This window comes from Thalassophryne amazonica, chromosome 3 (genome assembly GCF_902500255.1).
Source record: "Thalassophryne amazonica chromosome 3, fThaAma1.1, whole genome shotgun sequence".
In the NCBI taxonomy this organism is placed as follows: Eukaryota; Metazoa; Chordata; class Actinopteri; order Batrachoidiformes; family Batrachoididae; genus Thalassophryne; species Thalassophryne amazonica.
Genome location: NC_047105.1, coordinates 39456904 through 39477272, shown reverse-complemented (window position 1 = coordinate 39477272; position 20369 = coordinate 39456904). Strand labels below are relative to the sequence as shown.

General features: G+C 41.8%; 1 protein-coding gene across 1 annotated transcript in view; it reads left to right on the top strand.

Moving 5' to 3' along the window:
* znfx1 (zinc finger, NFX1-type containing 1) overlaps positions 1–20369 on the top strand; it is a 54165-nt gene that overhangs the window by 17362 nt on the left and 16434 nt on the right. Inside the window, exons 10-15 of the mRNA XM_034166075.1 lie at positions 8379–8527; positions 8644–8781; positions 8965–9082; positions 10625–10872; positions 11028–11167; positions 12708–12840. Of these exons, the coding sequence (XP_034021966.1) occupies positions 8379–8527; positions 8644–8781; positions 8965–9082; positions 10625–10872; positions 11028–11167; positions 12708–12840 (926 nt within the window). The remainder of the gene's footprint in view (positions 1–8378; positions 8528–8643; positions 8782–8964; positions 9083–10624; positions 10873–11027; positions 11168–12707; positions 12841–20369) is intronic.

Below are 20369 nucleotides of genomic sequence, written 5' to 3'. Positions count from 1 at the left end.
GCAGCTTTTATGGAAGACACAAATATGCACATCCCATATTACATAATAACTGTTTGCCACAATGAAAGAAATGTTTCCTCATTCCAAGTAACACAGACACTGCAAAAAAATAAATAAATAAATAAAAAAATAAATATTAATTTCAGAGCAATTAATTCATTTTCTGTACATCAGTGACATTACATTACAAACTGTAGCACACAGGAAAGCACATTTAATAAAAACATTATTATGGTCTTACCTTTACTTATAAATGAAGTCCATGTGCCGCTCCTTCTGAACAAAAGCATCAATGACTTGTTTGTAGAAGTCTTCCTTATCTTCCTTTAGTTTAATAGTCTGTCTCAGTGGAGATCACTGCCAGGGGAGATAGTCGTCCCTGATCAGTCCTGTTGTGACTCTATGTTTTGGAACCTTTTCTGGCTTTGAATCTGAGTGGTCGACCGCTCATCTGTGATGACACTTCTTTGTAAATTCTTCAGGTCGTAATATCCCATCTGAGCCCAGACATTGTCACAAGTTGAGAAAACAAAGCAGAAAAAGACAGTTCCTTGCTGGACGTCCACACAGCCAGACTTTAGTGTGTCCCAATGCGTTTGAAAAGAGCGGCTCTTCTGTTGTCTGAAGCATACCTTTCAGCTCCAGTGTTGCAGACCGAACAGTCCGCCCATAAAAATCAGTCCACATGTCTGAGACAGAGTCTCATCATCCAAAGCTATCAAATGGATTAATGGGATTATTAACCATCAGACGATAAAGGTAAAACCTCTTAAATCATTCTAAAGTCAGTTTCAAGCAGCAATGAGGCCGTTTTAAGCAGAAATGAGGTGAAATTCCAAGACGCTTTGAAATGTCAGACCCGCAGTGAACGCATCAGCTAGCAGCTCATTTAGCCGCGGCAGTCTGATCACTTCTGCTGCCTTTTATGATGAAATAATGCTGAATTTATGCGGAAATGATTGTTGTACAAAAGCTTCAGATATCTGTCGCTGAGATAGATGATGATAGTGTGAAGTTGGTCAATTTGCGCAGAAAGTCTGCATGAAGCAGGAATCATATGCAAAACGTGTAGAATCATAGCTGCCTCCTACACCTGTTTCTACAAGTATTTGCGCACACCAGCGGCTGGAAGACAGAGTGCACCATGTGTGAGCCCATCAGTCCCTCTTGCGGCAGGTGTCGGCCAAATTCCAACTGACACGCACGAATGTCTAACACCGCTCGCAAGGCCATTCATACTATCATCACAAAAACAGTCTGCAGACAATCACTGTCGAGATGGATGTGAAATTTGTCTAAGTGCCCCATGACTGTGAAGTTGCCGAGTGCACATGTAGCGTGCCAGAGTGTCGGCTCCCCCCACAACACGTGTGCGTGTGGTTCATGCTCCCCCAACCCCCACAGGTGAGGCATCTCTCATCTGAATACAGAGTGACATCTTGGTCTGTGTGCTGACAGGACAGGGGGTGTGGCTGGCTGCCCACAGCTGTTGAGACATATCCAGTTCTCGACATCACAGCTGCAGCACATGTCCAGTGTTTTGACGGACATGTGCGTGTGTGTGCTTGTGTGGAAATACATAAAAACATATATCCATTTGGACACGCAGCAGGGAATCTAAATGTCATGTCTGACTGGACACATGTCGGGCCGAGAGGGCTGTGAGCGGCGTGCCACAGGACCAGGACAAGCCAACAATATGACAAATATGCCACTTTCAGTCACATATCAGCAGAAATACACAGTACCAAACACCATCTGTCAGTTATCACAGCACTTTTTTTCTTTTTTTTAGAAAATATGTTTATCTGCTTCTTGATTTTAGCCATTTCACTCTCCTATTACAAGACAGTGGTTGTAGTGCAGTGGTAAAGTTTCTGTCTGGTAATCAGACCGTGCGGGTTTGAATCGCGTGGCATTTTATTCTTTTTATTTAACCAGGGTTATTTAACTGTGGCCTTCTGTATTGCGTCCCCTTTTATGTATTATTTATATCAACCTAGTGATATTCACTAATTATACAGCTGGTTTTTATTTTTATTTTCCTCCACATCAGCGGTGTGATGTGGTGTCGCTCATCCCATGGCACATGTTCCTGCTTGAAAGACACCGTCACGTGCACAAACCGTCGCACTGGCATTGTGCACGTGTGCAGATCAGTGAAATGTTTCATGGTGAGCTCTACCGCCATGAGTCACCCTGATTTGTACGTATTTGTTGTGTGGGCCGCTGAAGAGGAGGTACTGCTGGCCCACCACCACCAGAGGGCGACCTGCTTGGAGTGCGGGCTCCAAGCACAAGAGGGCGCCAGACCCAGAAGTGACAGCTGTCACTCATCCTCTGCACCAGCTGTCACTCGTTCATCATCACCACCATAAAAGCCGGACTGCAACTCCACCTCCCCGCCGAGAAATCGACTACCATTACCAAGGTAATTCTTCTCTGCTGTAGTTATTCAGTGTATCTAAACTGTGATCTGTGTGCAGCCGCGTACCTGTGAAGTCTGTGGAAGACTGGATTGGCGGATAGTGAGAGGACGACGGTCTTCGTCTCTCACTCCATCCAGAAAGAAGACAACAGGAGCTGCACGAGTGATAACCTAGTTTGGAGGTGGAGGTGCTCCCTCCCAACTGTGTTTGGACTGAGAATTACTGAGTGTGCGGACTCACACTCACTCATCATATTTCTGCTTTCTGCCAGCAGTACCAGGGTCGACAGCCGAAGACAGAGGCCACCTGGGGACTCGGGACTTGGCGGCTCCGGTGTTCTTCAGACCGTTGGTGGTGGAAGCCGTGTGGGACGCGGCTTCTCTCTCGTCGGGGGTCTTCTATCTTCGAGCCTGCCCACACATCACCTGGTGTTAAATTGACTGTGCAAATTACTGTACGTTTCGTTGTGTATTATCACAACATTAAATTGTTACCTTTTTGGCTTATTCATTGTCCGTTCATTTGCGCCCCCTGTTGTGGGTCCGTGCTACGACACCTTCCCAACAGTATTCACACTATGTGTGAAGGGGCCCTTAATTATTACCTCCTGCTTCGATTGACAGTCCAGTTTTAAAATTGTTTCAGTTTGAATATGTAATCCTCCATTCTGAAAGTAAAGACCAGGTGAGAAAAAAAAAAAAAATGAACAGCTGTTCTTGGAGCTTGCTGTCACTTATTCTGCAGCTGAGGAGTTGCTGCAAGAAGAATCCCTGTAAATCACTAGTGCCCCCTACCATGAAGCAGGAGAACTGTGTGCTTCACTTGGTGCCTTTTTTGCAGCCGTTTTGTGATCGCGCAGCACAGGAAACACGTTATGCACACATACAGCTGTTGACAAAAAACTGTATATTATGTACATCATCTAAACTATGGAATTTAAGTTCATATAACCAAATTGCTTGACCATTTTAATAGTGACATACAGAGAGACAGTGGGGCAGTCTCACTGCTCAGCTAGTGATTGTGCAATCTAAGGGCCCTGTCCCACTGGCATTGAGGAGGATTTGCGTATGGCTCTGCCAAACATCTGCAATATCCGTGTAACATGCCTGTATGAGTCGGCCGTCATCCGAACATGCCCGTGATCATCCGCAGAGGCACGCATGTCCACAGCCAGGATTTTTGAGCTTTTCAAAAATCTGAATGCGGATGACATCCGCCTTACATACTCCATATATACTCAATTCATACACAATACATACTCACTCTATGTGCTGTATATCTGCCGTTAATCGCTGATATCCGCAACTGATGGGGATTTGCAGCTTGGCAGCGGACCGACACAGTGTGTAAAACAGATATATATCATGCCCATCATGTCCACATCACAAACTAAAATATGTTGTAGCGAATGCATACAGATTGGCCACAAATAAAACTTTTTTATTACATCTGCTTTGCAGCTGATTTGCGGACAATCTGTGAATGCATAACAAACACGTCACGTAAACCCAAAGTATTATATGAGGGAGAAAGCGACATACCTGCCAGTCAGTGCCGGTCCGGCTGTGTAAATCCACAAAGACGTAATAGCTGCTGAAATCCAGGACTTTTATTTAACACCAACAAAAGGAAGAGTTGCTGTTTATCCACAACTCACGCTGACGTTTGTTTTCTGTGACACTCTCAAAAAAAAAAAAAAACACCGTCTCACACCCCCAGCGGCTTCCCTCCTCCCGCTCCCCGAACTCATGAACAGTTAACCCTCGCATGACAACATGAACATTAACTCTGTGATCAACTTGTCCAAGTCCAGCAGTTGCTCCAGAGCCTGTATTGTTGGTGTGAATAGTGATTTCGACAGCCCGCGTGTGCTTCCTTTATGATCGCAATGCATATGCCGTGCACGCGCAACACATGCACGATGTATTCATAATACACCCGTAATACTGCCGTGATAATCTCAATGTGTCAGTTTCCTCACTACATGTGTTATATAACCGTGATTGTTCATCATATATTCGCTATATATTATTAATATATCCGTAATTCATACTGGGACATTTGTCATTTTTGGCCATTTTTGTTGCAGACGATAACGATCGCCCACAATTTGTATACTCAATTCATGTGCAATTAATCCTCTCCCCAGTGGGACAGGGCCCTAAGGTGAGGCACAGCTGGCTGCTGCCTCACCGCACGTCTCTTCTCAGTATTTGAATGGCAAATGTGAAAATTCTGTGATTTTTGAATAAAAATAATCTAAAACTGGTGAAGTTATAAGGAAAATTACTTTATAGTACAAATCACTGGATAAATATAACCATTTAATTTATTTATTAATTTCAAATTTTTTTCTTTCCATGATGCATCACCTGTGCACGTCACTGCTGTACATATACATTTTATTTCTGAGAATGTCATTGTGAATGTTACATTATAATTTAAAACTTATCTTGCCCCAGTCATCCAACACAACTACTGATCTAGAACGAAATTACAATGTTACACGCTCCAGTTGATTGCTTCAAACTTTTGATGTAATTATTTGTGGCATAACAGTCCAGCTAGTAAAAGAGCAGTATCAGGCTCCTCTTGCTATCAGTGGATGCATGCATTATGCTTTTGAAGAATTTTAACAAGAAGCATGAGTTTGTACAATGTCGATGGCTCAGAAAAATAATAAAGGACACCTTGGTGCAAAAGTGGCCAGCAGGACGTACTGTGCTGTGTTTTTGGTTTGATGCTTATAAAAAAGGATGAACAGTATACCCAACTATCAATGCCCAAGTGTGAGATTACATAGACATTTGTGATATACACTAAGCCCTGGAAATGGAAAAAGTTGTAGTTTCTTGAATGGCTGTTTGGGGGGGGCTGCACATTGCCATAGAATCCCATGTTAAAATTTCCAACTTTGGAGGCAAAATACATGTCTTCAGCCGAGCACAAAAAACAGTTTGTCTCCAATGGTCATTTCTTCCTCCATGACAACTGTGTGTTGTCTGAATTTATTTTTTTTTAGAACTCTTTACAGGCCTATTCCACAGGGTGGCTCTCTACTGCAATTGCCCACAATCCAAAAAAGTGCAAAACCAGGATGAAATGGCTTCATCTGTCTTGCATCTGAACAGGCTGGTTTATAAAGCTCAGACCTGGCAACCCCCCGAAAGCAAAAGAAAGGACCTTGAGCTGTTCAACTTTGAACAAAAACTGCAACAAACACTGCTTTGGCTTCAAAAGATGGAGCATGATAAAACAAGATTCAAACCATAGTCACTACAAGTTCCCCTTTAAAGAAGTTTGAACATGATTGAAGCCATTAAGACTTTAAATACCCAGATCTTACTATGTACTATCAATGATTTTGTGACTCGGGATGAAATTTCTAAAAATTTGAGGTCAGACATTTTCTGTAGTTCTTTGAAAAATTGGATCCCGATTTCGAATCTGGTGCACATGATGGCTGTAACTACTAGGTACTGTATACCAAGTTTGTTCCAGTTTGGTCAAACTGTGAGAGACAGAATAAAAAAAAAATAAATAAATAAATAAATAAATCAGAAAATCACATTGTATGATTTTAAATAATTAATTTGCATTTTACTGCATTGAATCACCAACAAACCAGCAAGAATTCTGGCTCTTACAGACCTCTTAGTTTTTCTTTAAGAAGCCCTCCTATTCTGCACTCTACCTGTATTAATTGCACTTGTTTGAACTCGTTACCTGTATAAAAGACACCTGTCTACACACTCAGTCAATGACATTCCAACCTATCCACCATGACCAAGACCAAAGAGCTGTCTGAGGACACCAGGGACAAAACTGTAGACCTGCACAAGGCTGGGATGGGCTTCAGGACAATAGACAAGCAGCTTGGTGAGAAGGAAACAACTGCTGGCATAATTGTTAGAAAATGGAAGCGACACAAGATGACTGTCAGTCTTCCTCAGTCTGGGGCTCCATGCAAGATCTTCCCTTGTGTGGTAAGAATGATTCTGAGACAGCCCAGAACCACACGGGAGGACCTGGTCAATGACCCGAAGAGAGCTGGAACCAAAGTCACAAAGATTATATTAGTGACACACTACGCCATCATGGTTTAAAATCCTGCAGGGCACGCAAGGTCCCTAATGTAATCTGAGCTATTGACTGCACACATATTGCTATAAAGGTGCCATCAAACATTTTCATTCCATCAATATTCAAATCATATGTGATGCGCAAATGTGCGTCAGGCTGGAGGCTGGTACGGTTTTGGAATTGTTCCGAACGAAAACCAGCATGGGCACATTTGGGCATGTGCACATTCAAATAAGTTTTTTCTATTATTATGATTATTATTATTGTTATTAATGTGTTTTCTTTTTCTTGATGGTGGAACGAGAGAGCTTCTTAACAAGCCCCTGACTGTGTTCAGTATTTGTCAATAAAAGGGTGTGTAATGTTGTGAATGTCACACACTGTCAGCCGCCGTGCACCTAATATTTTACTTCAGTGTGTGGGCTGCTCTGAACTTTGCATTTACACACATGGATGCACTTATTTCATTTTACATTGTGGCGAGCTGCGTGAGAGAATGCTGACTGAGCCACAGCTTTTGGTGTTTTTGCACATTGTCTCTAAAAGTTCTTTAATTTATACAAACAAAACACAGAGACAAAGGCAGATGTCATCAAACACACTACACCTCACACTTATGGTACCATCAGCACAACACAACCAAACTATTTGAATATATTTGCATATTCAGAAGGCATGGCCAGGGAGGAGTTTGGTGCATGTGCTCAATTCCACATTGATTGGGATGTACAAACCGAACATGCTTAGATCCATGTCTACGCTCACTTTGATATATCTACATATATATATTTTTGTGCTTATGCCAGTTTCTCGGTTTTGCCATATGCCATGTTTCAGTATTAAATCCATGCATGTTTTTGGACATAAGGCCCGTAGAAAAGATCTGTACGAGGTGTGGACCAAAATCCCTGCTGCAGTGTGTGCACACTTGGTCAAGAACTGTAGGAAACATTTGACCAAGGTTTCTGTACCACATATTAAGGTCTGTTTTTCTACTATATCAAATACTTATTTCATTCAATAAAATGCAAATTATTTTAAAATTATACAATGTGATTTTCTGAATATACGTATATATTAGATTCTGTCTCTCACAGTTGAAGTGTACCTATTTTTTTCAATTTAATTTCAGTTTATTTTCATTTATATAGTGCCAAATCACAACAGAGTTGCCTCAAGGTGCTTCACACAAGTAAATGATACCTATGATAAAAACTACAGACCTCTCCATTTTTGTAGGTGGGAAAACTTGCAAAATCAACAGTGGACTAAATAACTTATTTATCTCACTGTATGATGCTGCAATATGCACCCAATTTGCTATTCGTGATTATTCTGTGGAATAGCCCCATAAATCTGAGATGGGGGGGTGCTGTTTGTGCTTCATTTGTCCCACCCAGGTCAGGCACGGACATACCTATGGCCCTACACTTTATGGGTTGGTCAGGATGTGTAGATGCATGATATTTAGAAAGGCTATTGAAGAAGTTGGTAAAGATACACCAATGTTGACTACAGAACACTCATATGATGTTACATGTCATCTTTCTATTTGTTACATGACCTTTTAAAAATGAAATATTAAACTCAAGGTCATGAGAGTTTCACTCAGACATCGTGGAGCCAATATGGATTAAATGTGGTGGAATGATTGCATGTTATTTTAGTGTAAAGTGGTCGATCAAATATCACAGCCACACAGAACTATATATTAACTGTATCACTGTATCATATAGAACTAATTTGCGTGAATTTGCGCCATACTTGTACGATGCAGGTGTTGCGCTCTCTGAGTGCCCCTTTTTATCAACTCCTGCTTTGTGAAATAGCTTTAATGCACTTTTCTTTCTCTCTTAATCAAAGGTATCCATAAATTTCTGCAAAAAGGGATCGTGAGAGTTGGAGGTCGCAGCAACAGTGAGGTCCTCAAACGTTTCAACCTGAGGGAGCTGATTCAGTTACCTTGCTTCAGAGATTCGCGGCCGCGTCACCTGGGCGCGGCATATGGCCAGGTGAGTTTGTCTTTGAGCAGTAATCAGTTTGTTGGCTACACATTATAAACACATTCAGAAGTTTTACATGTGTGCCATGTTGGGGTCAAATCACTGAACTCACAACCTTTTCCCAGATTATGCAGGAGCTGCGTGATGAGGAGGTACACATCCTGAGTCACAGGACACAGCTGAAGTGTTCTCATGAAGGCATCGTCCACGAGTCCTTCCTAACAAAGCATATGTCAATCACCCACCGGAAAAGTCTACAAACTGTGAGTAATGCCAAATAATAATAGTAAAAATAATAAGCATGTGCTTTCTTTTTGCTCAGGATCGTTTAGCAAATCTGACATGAACCTTTAAAACATTTGAGCCAAAGATAGGCGGATGATCAAGTGAAGAACTCACCGTTTTTTTTTTTGTTTGTTTGTTTGTTTTGCTCTGAAATGACTTAGATCATGGACATCTACTATGATCCCAGAAAGAAGAACCAAAGCATCATGACGGAGTGGTTGGGTTTGGGTTTCACAGTCTTCCTGCAGAGGGAGACAGAGGATGCAACGAAAACTGAACGTAATGGTTTTTTTTCTCCCCCTCTTAAGTCACACTGCACTAAAACAAATTTGTCTTCTTCTTTTCTTTTAATTATAAAAGTAGTACATCAAGCAAAAGAGCAAAAGACCAAATCTAATTCTAATTTAATGGAATTAGTTTTAATAAATAATTAATTAACACTCCAGAGGCTTGTTACACATTCTAGAAAAACAAGCAAAAGTGGGCTAAATATTACCTTGGGTCCTTCCTTGATGACTATTGTGGACATTGTGATATTTGTGTATAATTTTTAATACAAGTATAAGGGGTCAGATTTACTGCAGGCTTATGCATGTAAAAATATGTGCAAACACTACTGCACTTGCACATACACCTGCAAGCTGAGTTACTAACATTTTACAATGAGGATAGTATCTGTCAAATGCACAAAATAGCACCTATTATCCATCTAGCGTGGTTGGATTCATGCATATGCAATTTGAGGTGTGTCCACCTGTGTGCACAAAATTCTGGGTCATATTTGCACAAGCAACATGATTTATCAAGGTTAAAAAGAAATTTGTGTACAGGATGCACAGCACATGAACACGCTCATGCTCTGCTATTACAAATATATATACGTACCTGTAAAATGTCCTATTTCAAAATTTAAAGGCAACATACAAAGGTCAGTAAGTCTATATTTTCCTTGACGGCTGTTCTATATAAAGCCAGAGACGGTAATGTATTTTTCCAAAATTGGTCTCTGTCAGTTTACTTCGTTCCTTGTTTGGTTACACGTTGCACCTGAACACCCCCATGCTGGTGAGAATGCATGCCTCTGCGTGATATCAGAGCAGGGATGGCCCATTCTTGATTGCTTTGCTCCGACTGCCAATAAATGCAGAGTGCATGGTAACTTTAAATGCTTGAAGTGGCCGCTGACATCTATTTATGACTTTTATTGAATGCGGACCTTCCAAATAGTTACAAAACTCATCGACTCACAATGGTTTGAGTCAATTTTCCCATTTTCCTCTGTGTGGCCTTTAGCTATTATTCTAGTCATGGTATTTTTGCAAACTGGTGAATAATTATGCTGTATTCTGATGGTGGAATGAACAAATAACTGTGCAATGCCATTTGTGTGCACTCCACTGGCAAAATGCAGCATAATTGTTCACCAGTTTGCAAAAATACTATGGATGGAAGAAGAATTAAATGTCTTTAAATAGGTGATAGTTTTTTATTGCCAGTATATGAACATGTTCAATTACATGGCAGAGTTTGCGCATAACAAAGGTGCATAGTTACAAGTCCCTGATTTAATTCTATTTTGCACAATGGACATTAACACACAAAAAAATCCTCATTTACATACTTTCTACATCACATTACCGCCTGATATCAACTGCACATTTACTCTTAATAAATCACCTGCAAAACTGTCTGCACTCCAAGGAGCATATGTTTTGATTGCCCACATCATTTAGCACTTGCTGTCTAGGTTCTTAGTAAATCAGGCCAGAAAAGAAATCTGCACTTTTACTGTCCTGTGACCGTCTGATATTTTGTTTTTAGCAACGGAGAAAGTCACAGAAGACGACGATGACCTCATTGAAATCTCAGAGATGGCAGATCTAATTGAGCGCGAGCGATATATTGACGACATCATTGAGAACGGAGGCAATAAGTTTGAGCAGAGACAAAAAGAAAAGGAGATGTTTGTCAAAAAACTCCAAGAACGCGTACTGGCTGTGAACCTGGATGAAGCTGAAATAGAGGCTGGGCAGAATGTTGAGGCTGGGCAAGATAGCGGAAATTTTCAGGTAAAGTTCAACGGGTATTCTTCGATATTTCTTCATTTCCAGTTTGTTTTAAAACATATTTTAAAACTTAGCTTAGCTGTAAAACATTTTTGGCAAAGAATAGTGGAAACCAGCATGTGCACTTCACATTGTTTGCTGTATTGTTTTCTGAGCAGATTCAAAGGCATCAGAAGAGAAGGATGATGAAACGAATTAAAGACAATTTCAAAGAGACCTCAGTTATGACCGAACAGGAAGAGAAAGCCATTGTTAATGTTTGGACTCTGAGCTTACCAGACAGATGGAGACTCTACAGGTAGTTTTTTTTTTTTTTTTTTTTGCAATTCATGGACTTCATACACCTCATCAAGATACCACAACTATAGAGAAAAATGTGCATTCTGATTACTTTGTAGACAACAAGATTGCATTTCTTTACAATGATAAGACAGAAATCTTACCTCTCTGTTGTTAAATAAGTTACAGCTGATGGATATGGAACATCTGCAGCCACAGACCAACCTGAAATCCATGAACGCTTCTCTGAAACTATTCAATGAAGGAAAAAGCATCAAACCATTAGTAGACCACCACTTATAAAATCCCCTTGAAAATCTTTGTGGAATGGATTTCTTGAAGACACTGGAAAAAATCTTATACTAATGCCACATAGTCTGACAAAGTAAACTAATACTTGTTAATGACAGCACATGCCCTGTGCAACTGACTGAACTGACGGATAATTATTGAAAAAGCGTCATAGATATTCAGCTGATTACAATTTATTCCTATTGGTTTGGAGACACCTTCTGATTCAATGCGTTTTTTTTATTTTCATGACTATTTAGTACATTGTAGATTCTCACTGAAGGCATCAAAACTATGAATGAACACATGTGGAGTTATGTACTTAACAAAAAAGGTGAATAACTGAAAACATGTTTTATATTCCAGTTTCTTCAAAATAGCCACCCTTTGCTCTGATTACTGCTTTGCACACTCTTGGCATTCTCTGGATGAGCTTCAAGAGGTAGTCACCTGAAATGGTTCTCCAACAGTCTTGAAGGAGTTCTCAGAGGTGTTTAGCACTTGTTGGCCCCATTGCCTTCACTCTGCAGTCCAACTCACACCAAACCACCTCGACTGGGTTCAGGTCCGGTGACTGTGGAGGCCAGGTCATCTGCCGCAGCACTCCATCATTCTCCTTTCATTCATAGTTTTGATGCCTTCAGTGAGAATCTACAATGTACTAAATAGTCATTCAAATAAAGAAAACGCATTGAATGAGAAGGTGTGTCCAAACGTTTGGCCTGTACATATATATATACACACACACACACACACACATTTTTATTAAGTGATCGTAGCAATCCTGCCAGTACCATTCAAACATTTCTGCATTTCTTTCCTTCTTCTTTGTTTTTCCTCTTTCCTCTCCCTTAGTCCCTCTCATACCCAAAGCAACCTCAGTCTGGTAAAATGTCTGTTCCCAGTGTGTATAATTAAGTCAAGTAATCACTGGGAAACTGTTTCCCAGGGGGAGAGCCAAGATATAACTCCAATCTTCTAACACTGTGGAACCAGCACAGTAAAGACTCAAGTTTACATAGCCTTATCATTTAAACTAACAAATAGGTCAGTTTTCTTCCAAATGAGACATGATATGTCCTGGTTGTAATGTATCCACTACACAGTACTTCTGTCCACTTGCATCACCTTATTCTTTGCTTTGAACGATACTGTGAGTATAGCTCCAGACGGTTGGCTTATAACGACAGCCTTCAGGCTTTATGCAAATAAGTCTTACAGTGCTTTCTGATTTGTTTGTTTGTTTGTTTTTTACTGTCTGTCTGCAGGTTGTGGGTGACACGCTACAGAACAGAACTGCGCACCAAAGCTCTGGAGTCTGAACAGGCCTACCAGAACACTGTGAACAGACTGGCAGACATAAAACGTCACGACAGCCTCTGTGTCCTCAAGAAAGCCACGGTACAGATGCACTGAAAATGCTATTATATCAGCAAAAAATAGTAAAATAATGCCTTCTCAGTCTCTCTCTCTGTTTTTGTGCGACAGAGATTCGTAATTCAATTGCACGGTATAACAGAACATCCAAAAAATTAAAAGGAACTACAATATACTATAAGTATGAATGGAAAACTGTACATTATTGTACAGTATCCTATACATAAAGTGCCTTAGGTGTGTGGCTCTGTGTATGTGTGTGCGCAGAGAAAGTGGTGCTCTCAGCCATGTGGCTTTCACAGCATAAATTTGACAGTTTTAACACAATCATACAGCACTTTAAAAAGACTGTGCATCCCCTACTGCATCACATCATGCATGTTGAGGGCATGCCTCAGGGTTGGTATTGTAAGTGTGATACTAAGCAGTGTGGGTCAAGACTGAAGCATTGATATTTGGTGACTGTAGCTTCCAGTCGAAATCAGTTAGCCCGGACTGATGGTTTAGGGGTTTTATTGATTTTTTGCCGTTCTCAAACCAACGTAAGAGCTATGAAAAAGGGGCAAATAAATAAATAAATAATAATAATAAATAAATAATACATTAGAACACAGACTACTTATGGGTTTTAACTTAATATTCTACTCTTTACTAAAGACATAACATGCTTATTTACAACATATTCCTCGATAAATTTACCGTACCTTGTAGCCACTTTCGACTGAAACTAAACTTTCTCTCCCCCTTTGAGCTCCATCACGTTTCTCCTTGCGTTTGCTCACCCTCGTTTTTTACCGTGTCAAGTTACCTTCTGACAGTCCTTTTCGATACACTTCCGGGTTGAAAGGAAGTACAAAAATAAAAGCACAATAAACCATCTAATGGAAATAAACTTTACCCTTGGGTCATCACACTCCCACCAAATAATTTGGTGTTTTAACACACTTTAACTTAACACACAAATTATTTCCTTACATGAACTGACCCTTTTACAGAAAATTATGACCTTATAAACCTTCCTGCGTTTTATATTGAACTTTATCTCTAACAAGCTTCTAATAGCAGAATCAACTTGTGAACTGGGTGTTCTACCACAGATACCTTACTCACGCGTTCACCTCTTTTGCTCAGATTTTTATCTCCAAGCAATACCTTCACCCGTCTTACGAGCCCATCTTTGTCTGTTACAGTTTCTGAGACTCTTCCGAGCCTCCACATAGATCGTGGTTGTGTTTCGTCCATGTCCATTATTATATCACCTACTTGAATGTTTCTCTTAGGCTTGTGCCATCGTTGTCTGACCATGATGTTGTGGAGGTACTCCTTCCTCCAACGGCTCCAGAACTGCTCTGCCAGATACTGCACTTGGCGCCATCTCTTTTGTCCATACAGGTCCTCCCGAACAAACCTTCCTGGGGGGGGTAAAGCGGTGGTAGCCTTCATGGTGATGAGGTGATTAGGAGTCAGTGGTTCCAAACTGTTCGGATCGTTGAGGTTGTCTGTTGTGAGTGGGCGGCTGTTTACGATCGCTGCTGCCTCGTACAAAAAGGTCCTTAAGGAAGTGTCATTGAGTCGACTAGGCGAGAGGCTGAGTGTATAGTTCAGAATATTTCTCACAGTCCTTATCTGTCGCTCCCACACTCCACCAGCATGGCTTGCATGAGGTGCATTGAAGACAAAATCGCATTGCTTTTCTGTGAGAAAAGTTACTAGTCTCTCAGCATCAACTTCCTGTAGAGCTGCATTCAATTCATTTTTGGCGCCTACAAAATTGGTACCGTGGTCACATTTAATCTGTTTGACCGAGCCCCGTAATGCGATAAAGCATTGCAGTCCATTGATAAATGCATCAGTTGTAAGATCATCCAACATCTCAACATGAATGGCACGAGAATAGAAACATGTGAAGAGGAGACCATATCTTTTGTGTTCTTTCCGTCCTTGTTTTATCAGAAATGGACCAAAAACATCCATGCCGCAGTAGGTAAAGGGTGGAGAGGGTTCCATTCTTTCCACTGGGAGATTACTCATTTTCTCACATTCCACAGGTCTCCTAAGTCTACGACAAAACACACACTGGCGAACATAGGATGCAACTGCTTGACCCAGTCTGGGAATCCAGTAGCCATTGGATCGGATTTCATTCATTGTCATACCTTTGCCTTGATGATTAACCCTTTCATGGCAATGTGCAATTATCAGTTTTGCGACATGATGTTCTCGAGGAATGACAGTTGGGTGTTTGAAAAAGCTTGAAAGGGATGAGTGGTGCAGTCGTCCTCCCACCTTGAGCACAGCATCTCTGTCCAAAAACATGTCAAGAGGGTGCAGTTTGTTGTTACTCGGTAATGGTCTACCTTTGCTTAGTAACTTTATTTCTTCCCGATATGCTTGTCTTTGGAGAGCTTTGATGATTACAAGCTCTGCCTTTTGTCGTTCACTTACAGTAGAGTGTGCCTTTGATTTATCCTTCAGCAGACGGCGTCTGAGACGTGCTACAGCACTGATGGCATGAGGCCAGGATGAAAACTTTACCAGTCGATCAGCAAGACTCACATGTTCGGTTGTTTGTGTGTGTAATATTTGCACCTTCCTCACTTCTGGATCTCCGATTGGAAGTTCAATACTCTCCTTTGTGGGGTGGTGTATTTCCCTTTCCCACAGGAATTTAGGACCTGTGAACCAGTCAGATGACAGTAGTTCATCCATTGTTGTTCCCCTGGATGCCTTGTCTGCAGAGTTTTCACAGGTGGGAACATAAAACCACTGTTGTGGGATTGTACTATTGCGAATCTTCTGTACTCTATTCGTGACAAAGGTGTGGAAGCGTCTTGCTTCGTTATTTATGTATCCTAGGATGACCTTTGAATCTGTCCAAAAGAACTCTTCCACATTGTCATACAGTAGTTCTTCTCTGAGCAGGCTACTCACTGTGACTGAGACTGCTGCTGCAGTGAGTTCCAACCTTGGGATGGTGGTGACCTTTGTGGGAGAGACACGAGCCTTTCCCACGACAAAAGCATAGTGAACATCTCTGTCACTGTTTATCAGTCTTAGATATGAACATTGTCCGTATCCAGTGGTGCTTGCATCTGAGAAATGATGCAGTTCCCTTTTCACCACTTCTCCAAAGCCACCAGGCACATAACATCTAGCTATCTGCAATTTCTCTAGTTTGATGAGATCTTTTCTCCAACACTCCCACCGTGGCCTTAGATGTTCAGGCAGTGGGTCATCCCATCCAGTACCTTGACGACACATCTCCTGCAGGATTTTTTTGCCATTGAGAAGGTAGGGGGCGACAAATCCCAAAGGATCGTATATAGTTGCTACAGTTGACAACATCCCACGCCGTGTAGGAGGTTGTTCTCTTGGCACAAAGTTGAATGTGAAGCAGTCTCTTTCTATACTCCAGTGAATACCCAGTGCTCTCTCTGTTGTTTCAGAGAAAGCAAGGTCCTTTGTTTTGATGTCCTTTGCATGTTCTGATGCTGGTATGCTGTTTAGAAGTGCATCGCTGTTCGATACAAACTTGTGTAGCCGCAGACCACCCTTTGCACAAATTTCACGAGCCTCTTGTGCCAGCCGTATACCATCTTCTACGGTCTTTGCACTTGTTACTCCATCATCCACATAAAAGTCTCTGGCTATGAACTGAGAACCTAGTGGGAACGCAAGACTGTTCTCATTGGCTAGGTGTTTTAGCCCATAATTTGCACACCCTGGGGAGGAGACGGCACCAAACAGATGTACTGTCATCCTGTACGCTTGTGGCTGTGTGTTTGTATCTCCATTTTTCCACCACAAGAAGCAGAGGTAGTTGCGATCATTCTCTTGGACTTGAAACTGGTGAAACATTTTCTCTATGTCGCACATTAGAGCTATTTGATGCTGCCAGAAGCGTAGAAGAACACCTGTCATATTGTCGATCATGTCTGGTCCAGTCAGGAGTTGCTCATTGAGACTGGTTCCTTTATGCTTGGCTGAACAGTCAAAAACCACACGCAGCTTATCAGGTTTCTTTGGGTGATAAATGCCATGATGTGGTCTATACCACGTTTCACCAGGAAATGCATCATCTTGAGCTTCCTCAGCATCACCTCTTTGAATGATGTCATTCATGTACTTGACATAATCTTCCTTGTATGTCTCGTCTCGGGCAAATTTCCTCTTGAGTTGGTTAAGTCGGACCTCTGCGAGCTGTCTGTTATCAGGCATCTGTGGTCTTTCCTTAAAGGGGAGTGGCATTTTGTAATGACCTTGTTCAGTCTTCCTTATGCCCTTTTTGAGTTTGTCGAGGAAGATAAGATCCTCTTGTGACACTGTTCGGTCATTTTTGCTGACCTCTTTGAAGTCACTTTCCAATGCACGAATTGCATCCATGGGAGTTACTGGAGGGATCTCTTTTACAGTGACACGGTGACAGAGGCTGCTTGTCATATCAGTCTCAAGGCAAGGTTCTGAGCTGCCAACTATACTCCATCCTAAGTCTGTCTGCACAGCATAAGGCTCATCATTTTGGCCTAGTATCACTTGTCTTGGTGCTAAGGCTCGGGGACAGTTATAACCAATCAAGAGAGCTACTTCACAACTGAGGAGTGGTGGGACTTCATCGATAATTGGTGATAAATGACTCCAGCGTTTGGCTGTTTCACGAGTTGGTATGTGATTGCGGTTTGCCGGAATACAGTCCTTCGTGTATGCAGGAGGGAGCTGGATAACTGTTGCAGAGCTGTAGCCTCTGACACGAAGACCACACACCTTTCCACTGCTTACAACTGTATTTTTTCCCATCATGGTAGTTAATTTTAGTTTCACTGGATAAACATCGGTTTGCAGTTCATGGCTCACATCCTGATCAATGAAGGCGGTGTCACTTTGTGTGTCCAGTAGTGCATAGACAAGCTTTTCCTTGCAAGGATTTGCAGTTGATGACACCCACACTGGAACTATCATTGAGGTGTTGACAGATTGTCCTTCTCTGGCGATGTTAAGTGACATGGCGGTTGTTGTCTCTGATGTGTCAATTTGTGCTGCATTTTCAATATTCATATGCCTTTCTCTTTTCAGATCAGTACTGTAATTTACATCATGAAGGCAGCTTGGATGCCTTTTTGCACATATGTCACAAGTAAGGCGGTATTTACAGTCCTTCACACCGTGACCTGGTTTCAAACAGCCATAGCACAATTTATTGTCCTTGACAAATGACCTTCGATTTTTCAGAGGCATTTTCATGAGGTTTGGGCACTTGTGGAGTTGATGTGTGTCTTGGCACAACATGCATGGAGATCCCGTGCATGTTTTATGAGTACATTGTTCATCTCTTTGTACAGTCGTTTTTGTATTGAATACACTGGCCTTGTTTCTTTTATTGTCTTTTGGATTACCTTTGTCGCCTGTTGTCTACAGAGAACGGAGTGCATGAATAGAGGTGACTGGGTTACAGGCAACTTCCGCTTCTTCTGAAAGAAATGCAGCAAAATCACTGAAGCGGGGAAACTCTTTACCTTCCATCAGGGCCTTTGTAACATGGCGATTCCACCTGGCAGCTAACCAGTCTGGCAGTTTCTGTGTGAGCCTTTGGTTTTCTTCACAGTCGTTTAATATTTCCAGGCTGTGTGGAGAAAAGATTATGTTGTTTTGCCCCTGTCTTAAAGTAACCCTAATGATGTACTTGTTATTATTACACTGAATTTGTTCTTGTAGCCACTAACGACTGGGAGTGAAGCATGCTGGGGTCATTCTGAACTGGGAGTGAAGAGCTGGGGTCATTATGTTTTTGCAAGAGGAAATAACTTTCAGATGCCTGTTGATTAAAGGAATTATGTGCGCCTGGGAGTTTGAGATGGCCACTCACCCTCCCTTCGCGCACACACTAGAAAAGAGGGGGCAGAGCCATGCTCTGATAGAGTCTGCTGCGGGTTGCGTACGAACGCCCAGCCGGTTGACAAGCGCACTCTGCCGAAGGTGTTGGCTCTCCACCTTAAAGGCGTCACGGTAAGAGAGAAAGAGATATTTTATGCGCTGCAACCACTTGTGTTTGATGTAACTGCTTTTGTGGGGAATAAACATACGCCTGTTTGTTCTAGCAAAATGCAGTCTGTGTGATCATTTCTGTGTGCCGATCTGACCGAACCTTGTTTCAAAACACAGGCCCTTTACATGGGGTATAGCAAGCATGCAGGCATTTGTGAAATCTGAAAAGCGTCTTAGCTCTTCAGCGTCTTTAGACTGTATTTTTGGCCAACCTGATAGCCTCTCTCTGAATGCTCTTTGAATAACGAATGTCTGGCCATACCGCTGGTTAAGCTTTTCCCAGGCATCTCGGTAGGCTTCCTCATCATTTCTGAAGAAGGTTCCTTCAAGGCATTTACGAGCTGGACCGCTCACATACCTTTTAAGGTAATACAGTTTGTCTGCAGCTGAGATGCCCTTTTGATCAATCAGTGACATGAAGGAGGATTTCCATTCAATAAAGAGGATTGGCTCTCCATTGAACACCGTCGGCTCTGGTGTAGGAAGTCTGTTCATCATTATGCTGTCTTGAACTGCCTTTGCAAGCTGAGCGACACTAGGGGTTACTGATGATGTAGGTGTGTTAGATGGCAGCTGAGGTGCGCTGTTGGGGATGACTTGCTCACTTCTGACTGATTGGATGTCTCCCACCTGTATTATTTGTCTGTCGTAAGCTTCAAGCCTGACTCGGGCTGCTTCCACATCTTTCTCAGCCTGCAGACGCTCCAACTCAGATCTTTGAATTTCCATTTCTTTCTTGTGTTGTTCTTCCAAAGCCTTAATCCTTTCCTTCTGCTTTCTTTCCTCTTGAGCGATCTTGTACTCGACCTCCTTCACTGCCAGCTCTGCGGCTGCCTCAGCCTGTTTCGATGCAAGGTGAGAAGATGAGGAATGGTGGGTGCTATTTGAATTTGCAGCAGTAGAACCATATATGGAGAGCGCATAGTCACGATCTAGAAGCTCACGTAGATTACTTCTTACATCTTCTCCATCAAAATCTCCATCAACACCAGATAATCTTTCAAAGATGATTTTCATAATGTCACGAGTTACTGCGTAGATCTGCTGGTGGTGCCACATGGCTCCTTATTTAGAGTACAGTTTCATGATGTCATCTTTCCCCTTTTCTAATATGTCTGCGAGTGATGACAGAATTATTTCACTTAGGTCTGATTTTAATTTTTTCCTTGCTGCACGTGCTTCCATTTTCCACTGTTCATATAAGTACAAAAGTCTTTTCCTTTTTATTTAATTCTTCCTTTTGATAAGCAAGCATCCTTTCAGTTGGTGTTTTTATTCTTTCAGAGCGGCGTGGCACATCAGGCATGTCCTGGCCTCTACTCTCTGAATGAGCCACCAGATTTTCTTGCCATTTAATTGTTGCTTGCATGACTTCCACTGTGTTCTCACTTTCATTTTGAAGAGAAACTTTAAAATTCTCAGTTCCCTTTTGTAGACACGGGGTCTGCCCGTTAATGTCCTGTGAGTTCTCCATGTTTAATTCAGATGTTCATTCCGTTGTCCTTTCAATTTTC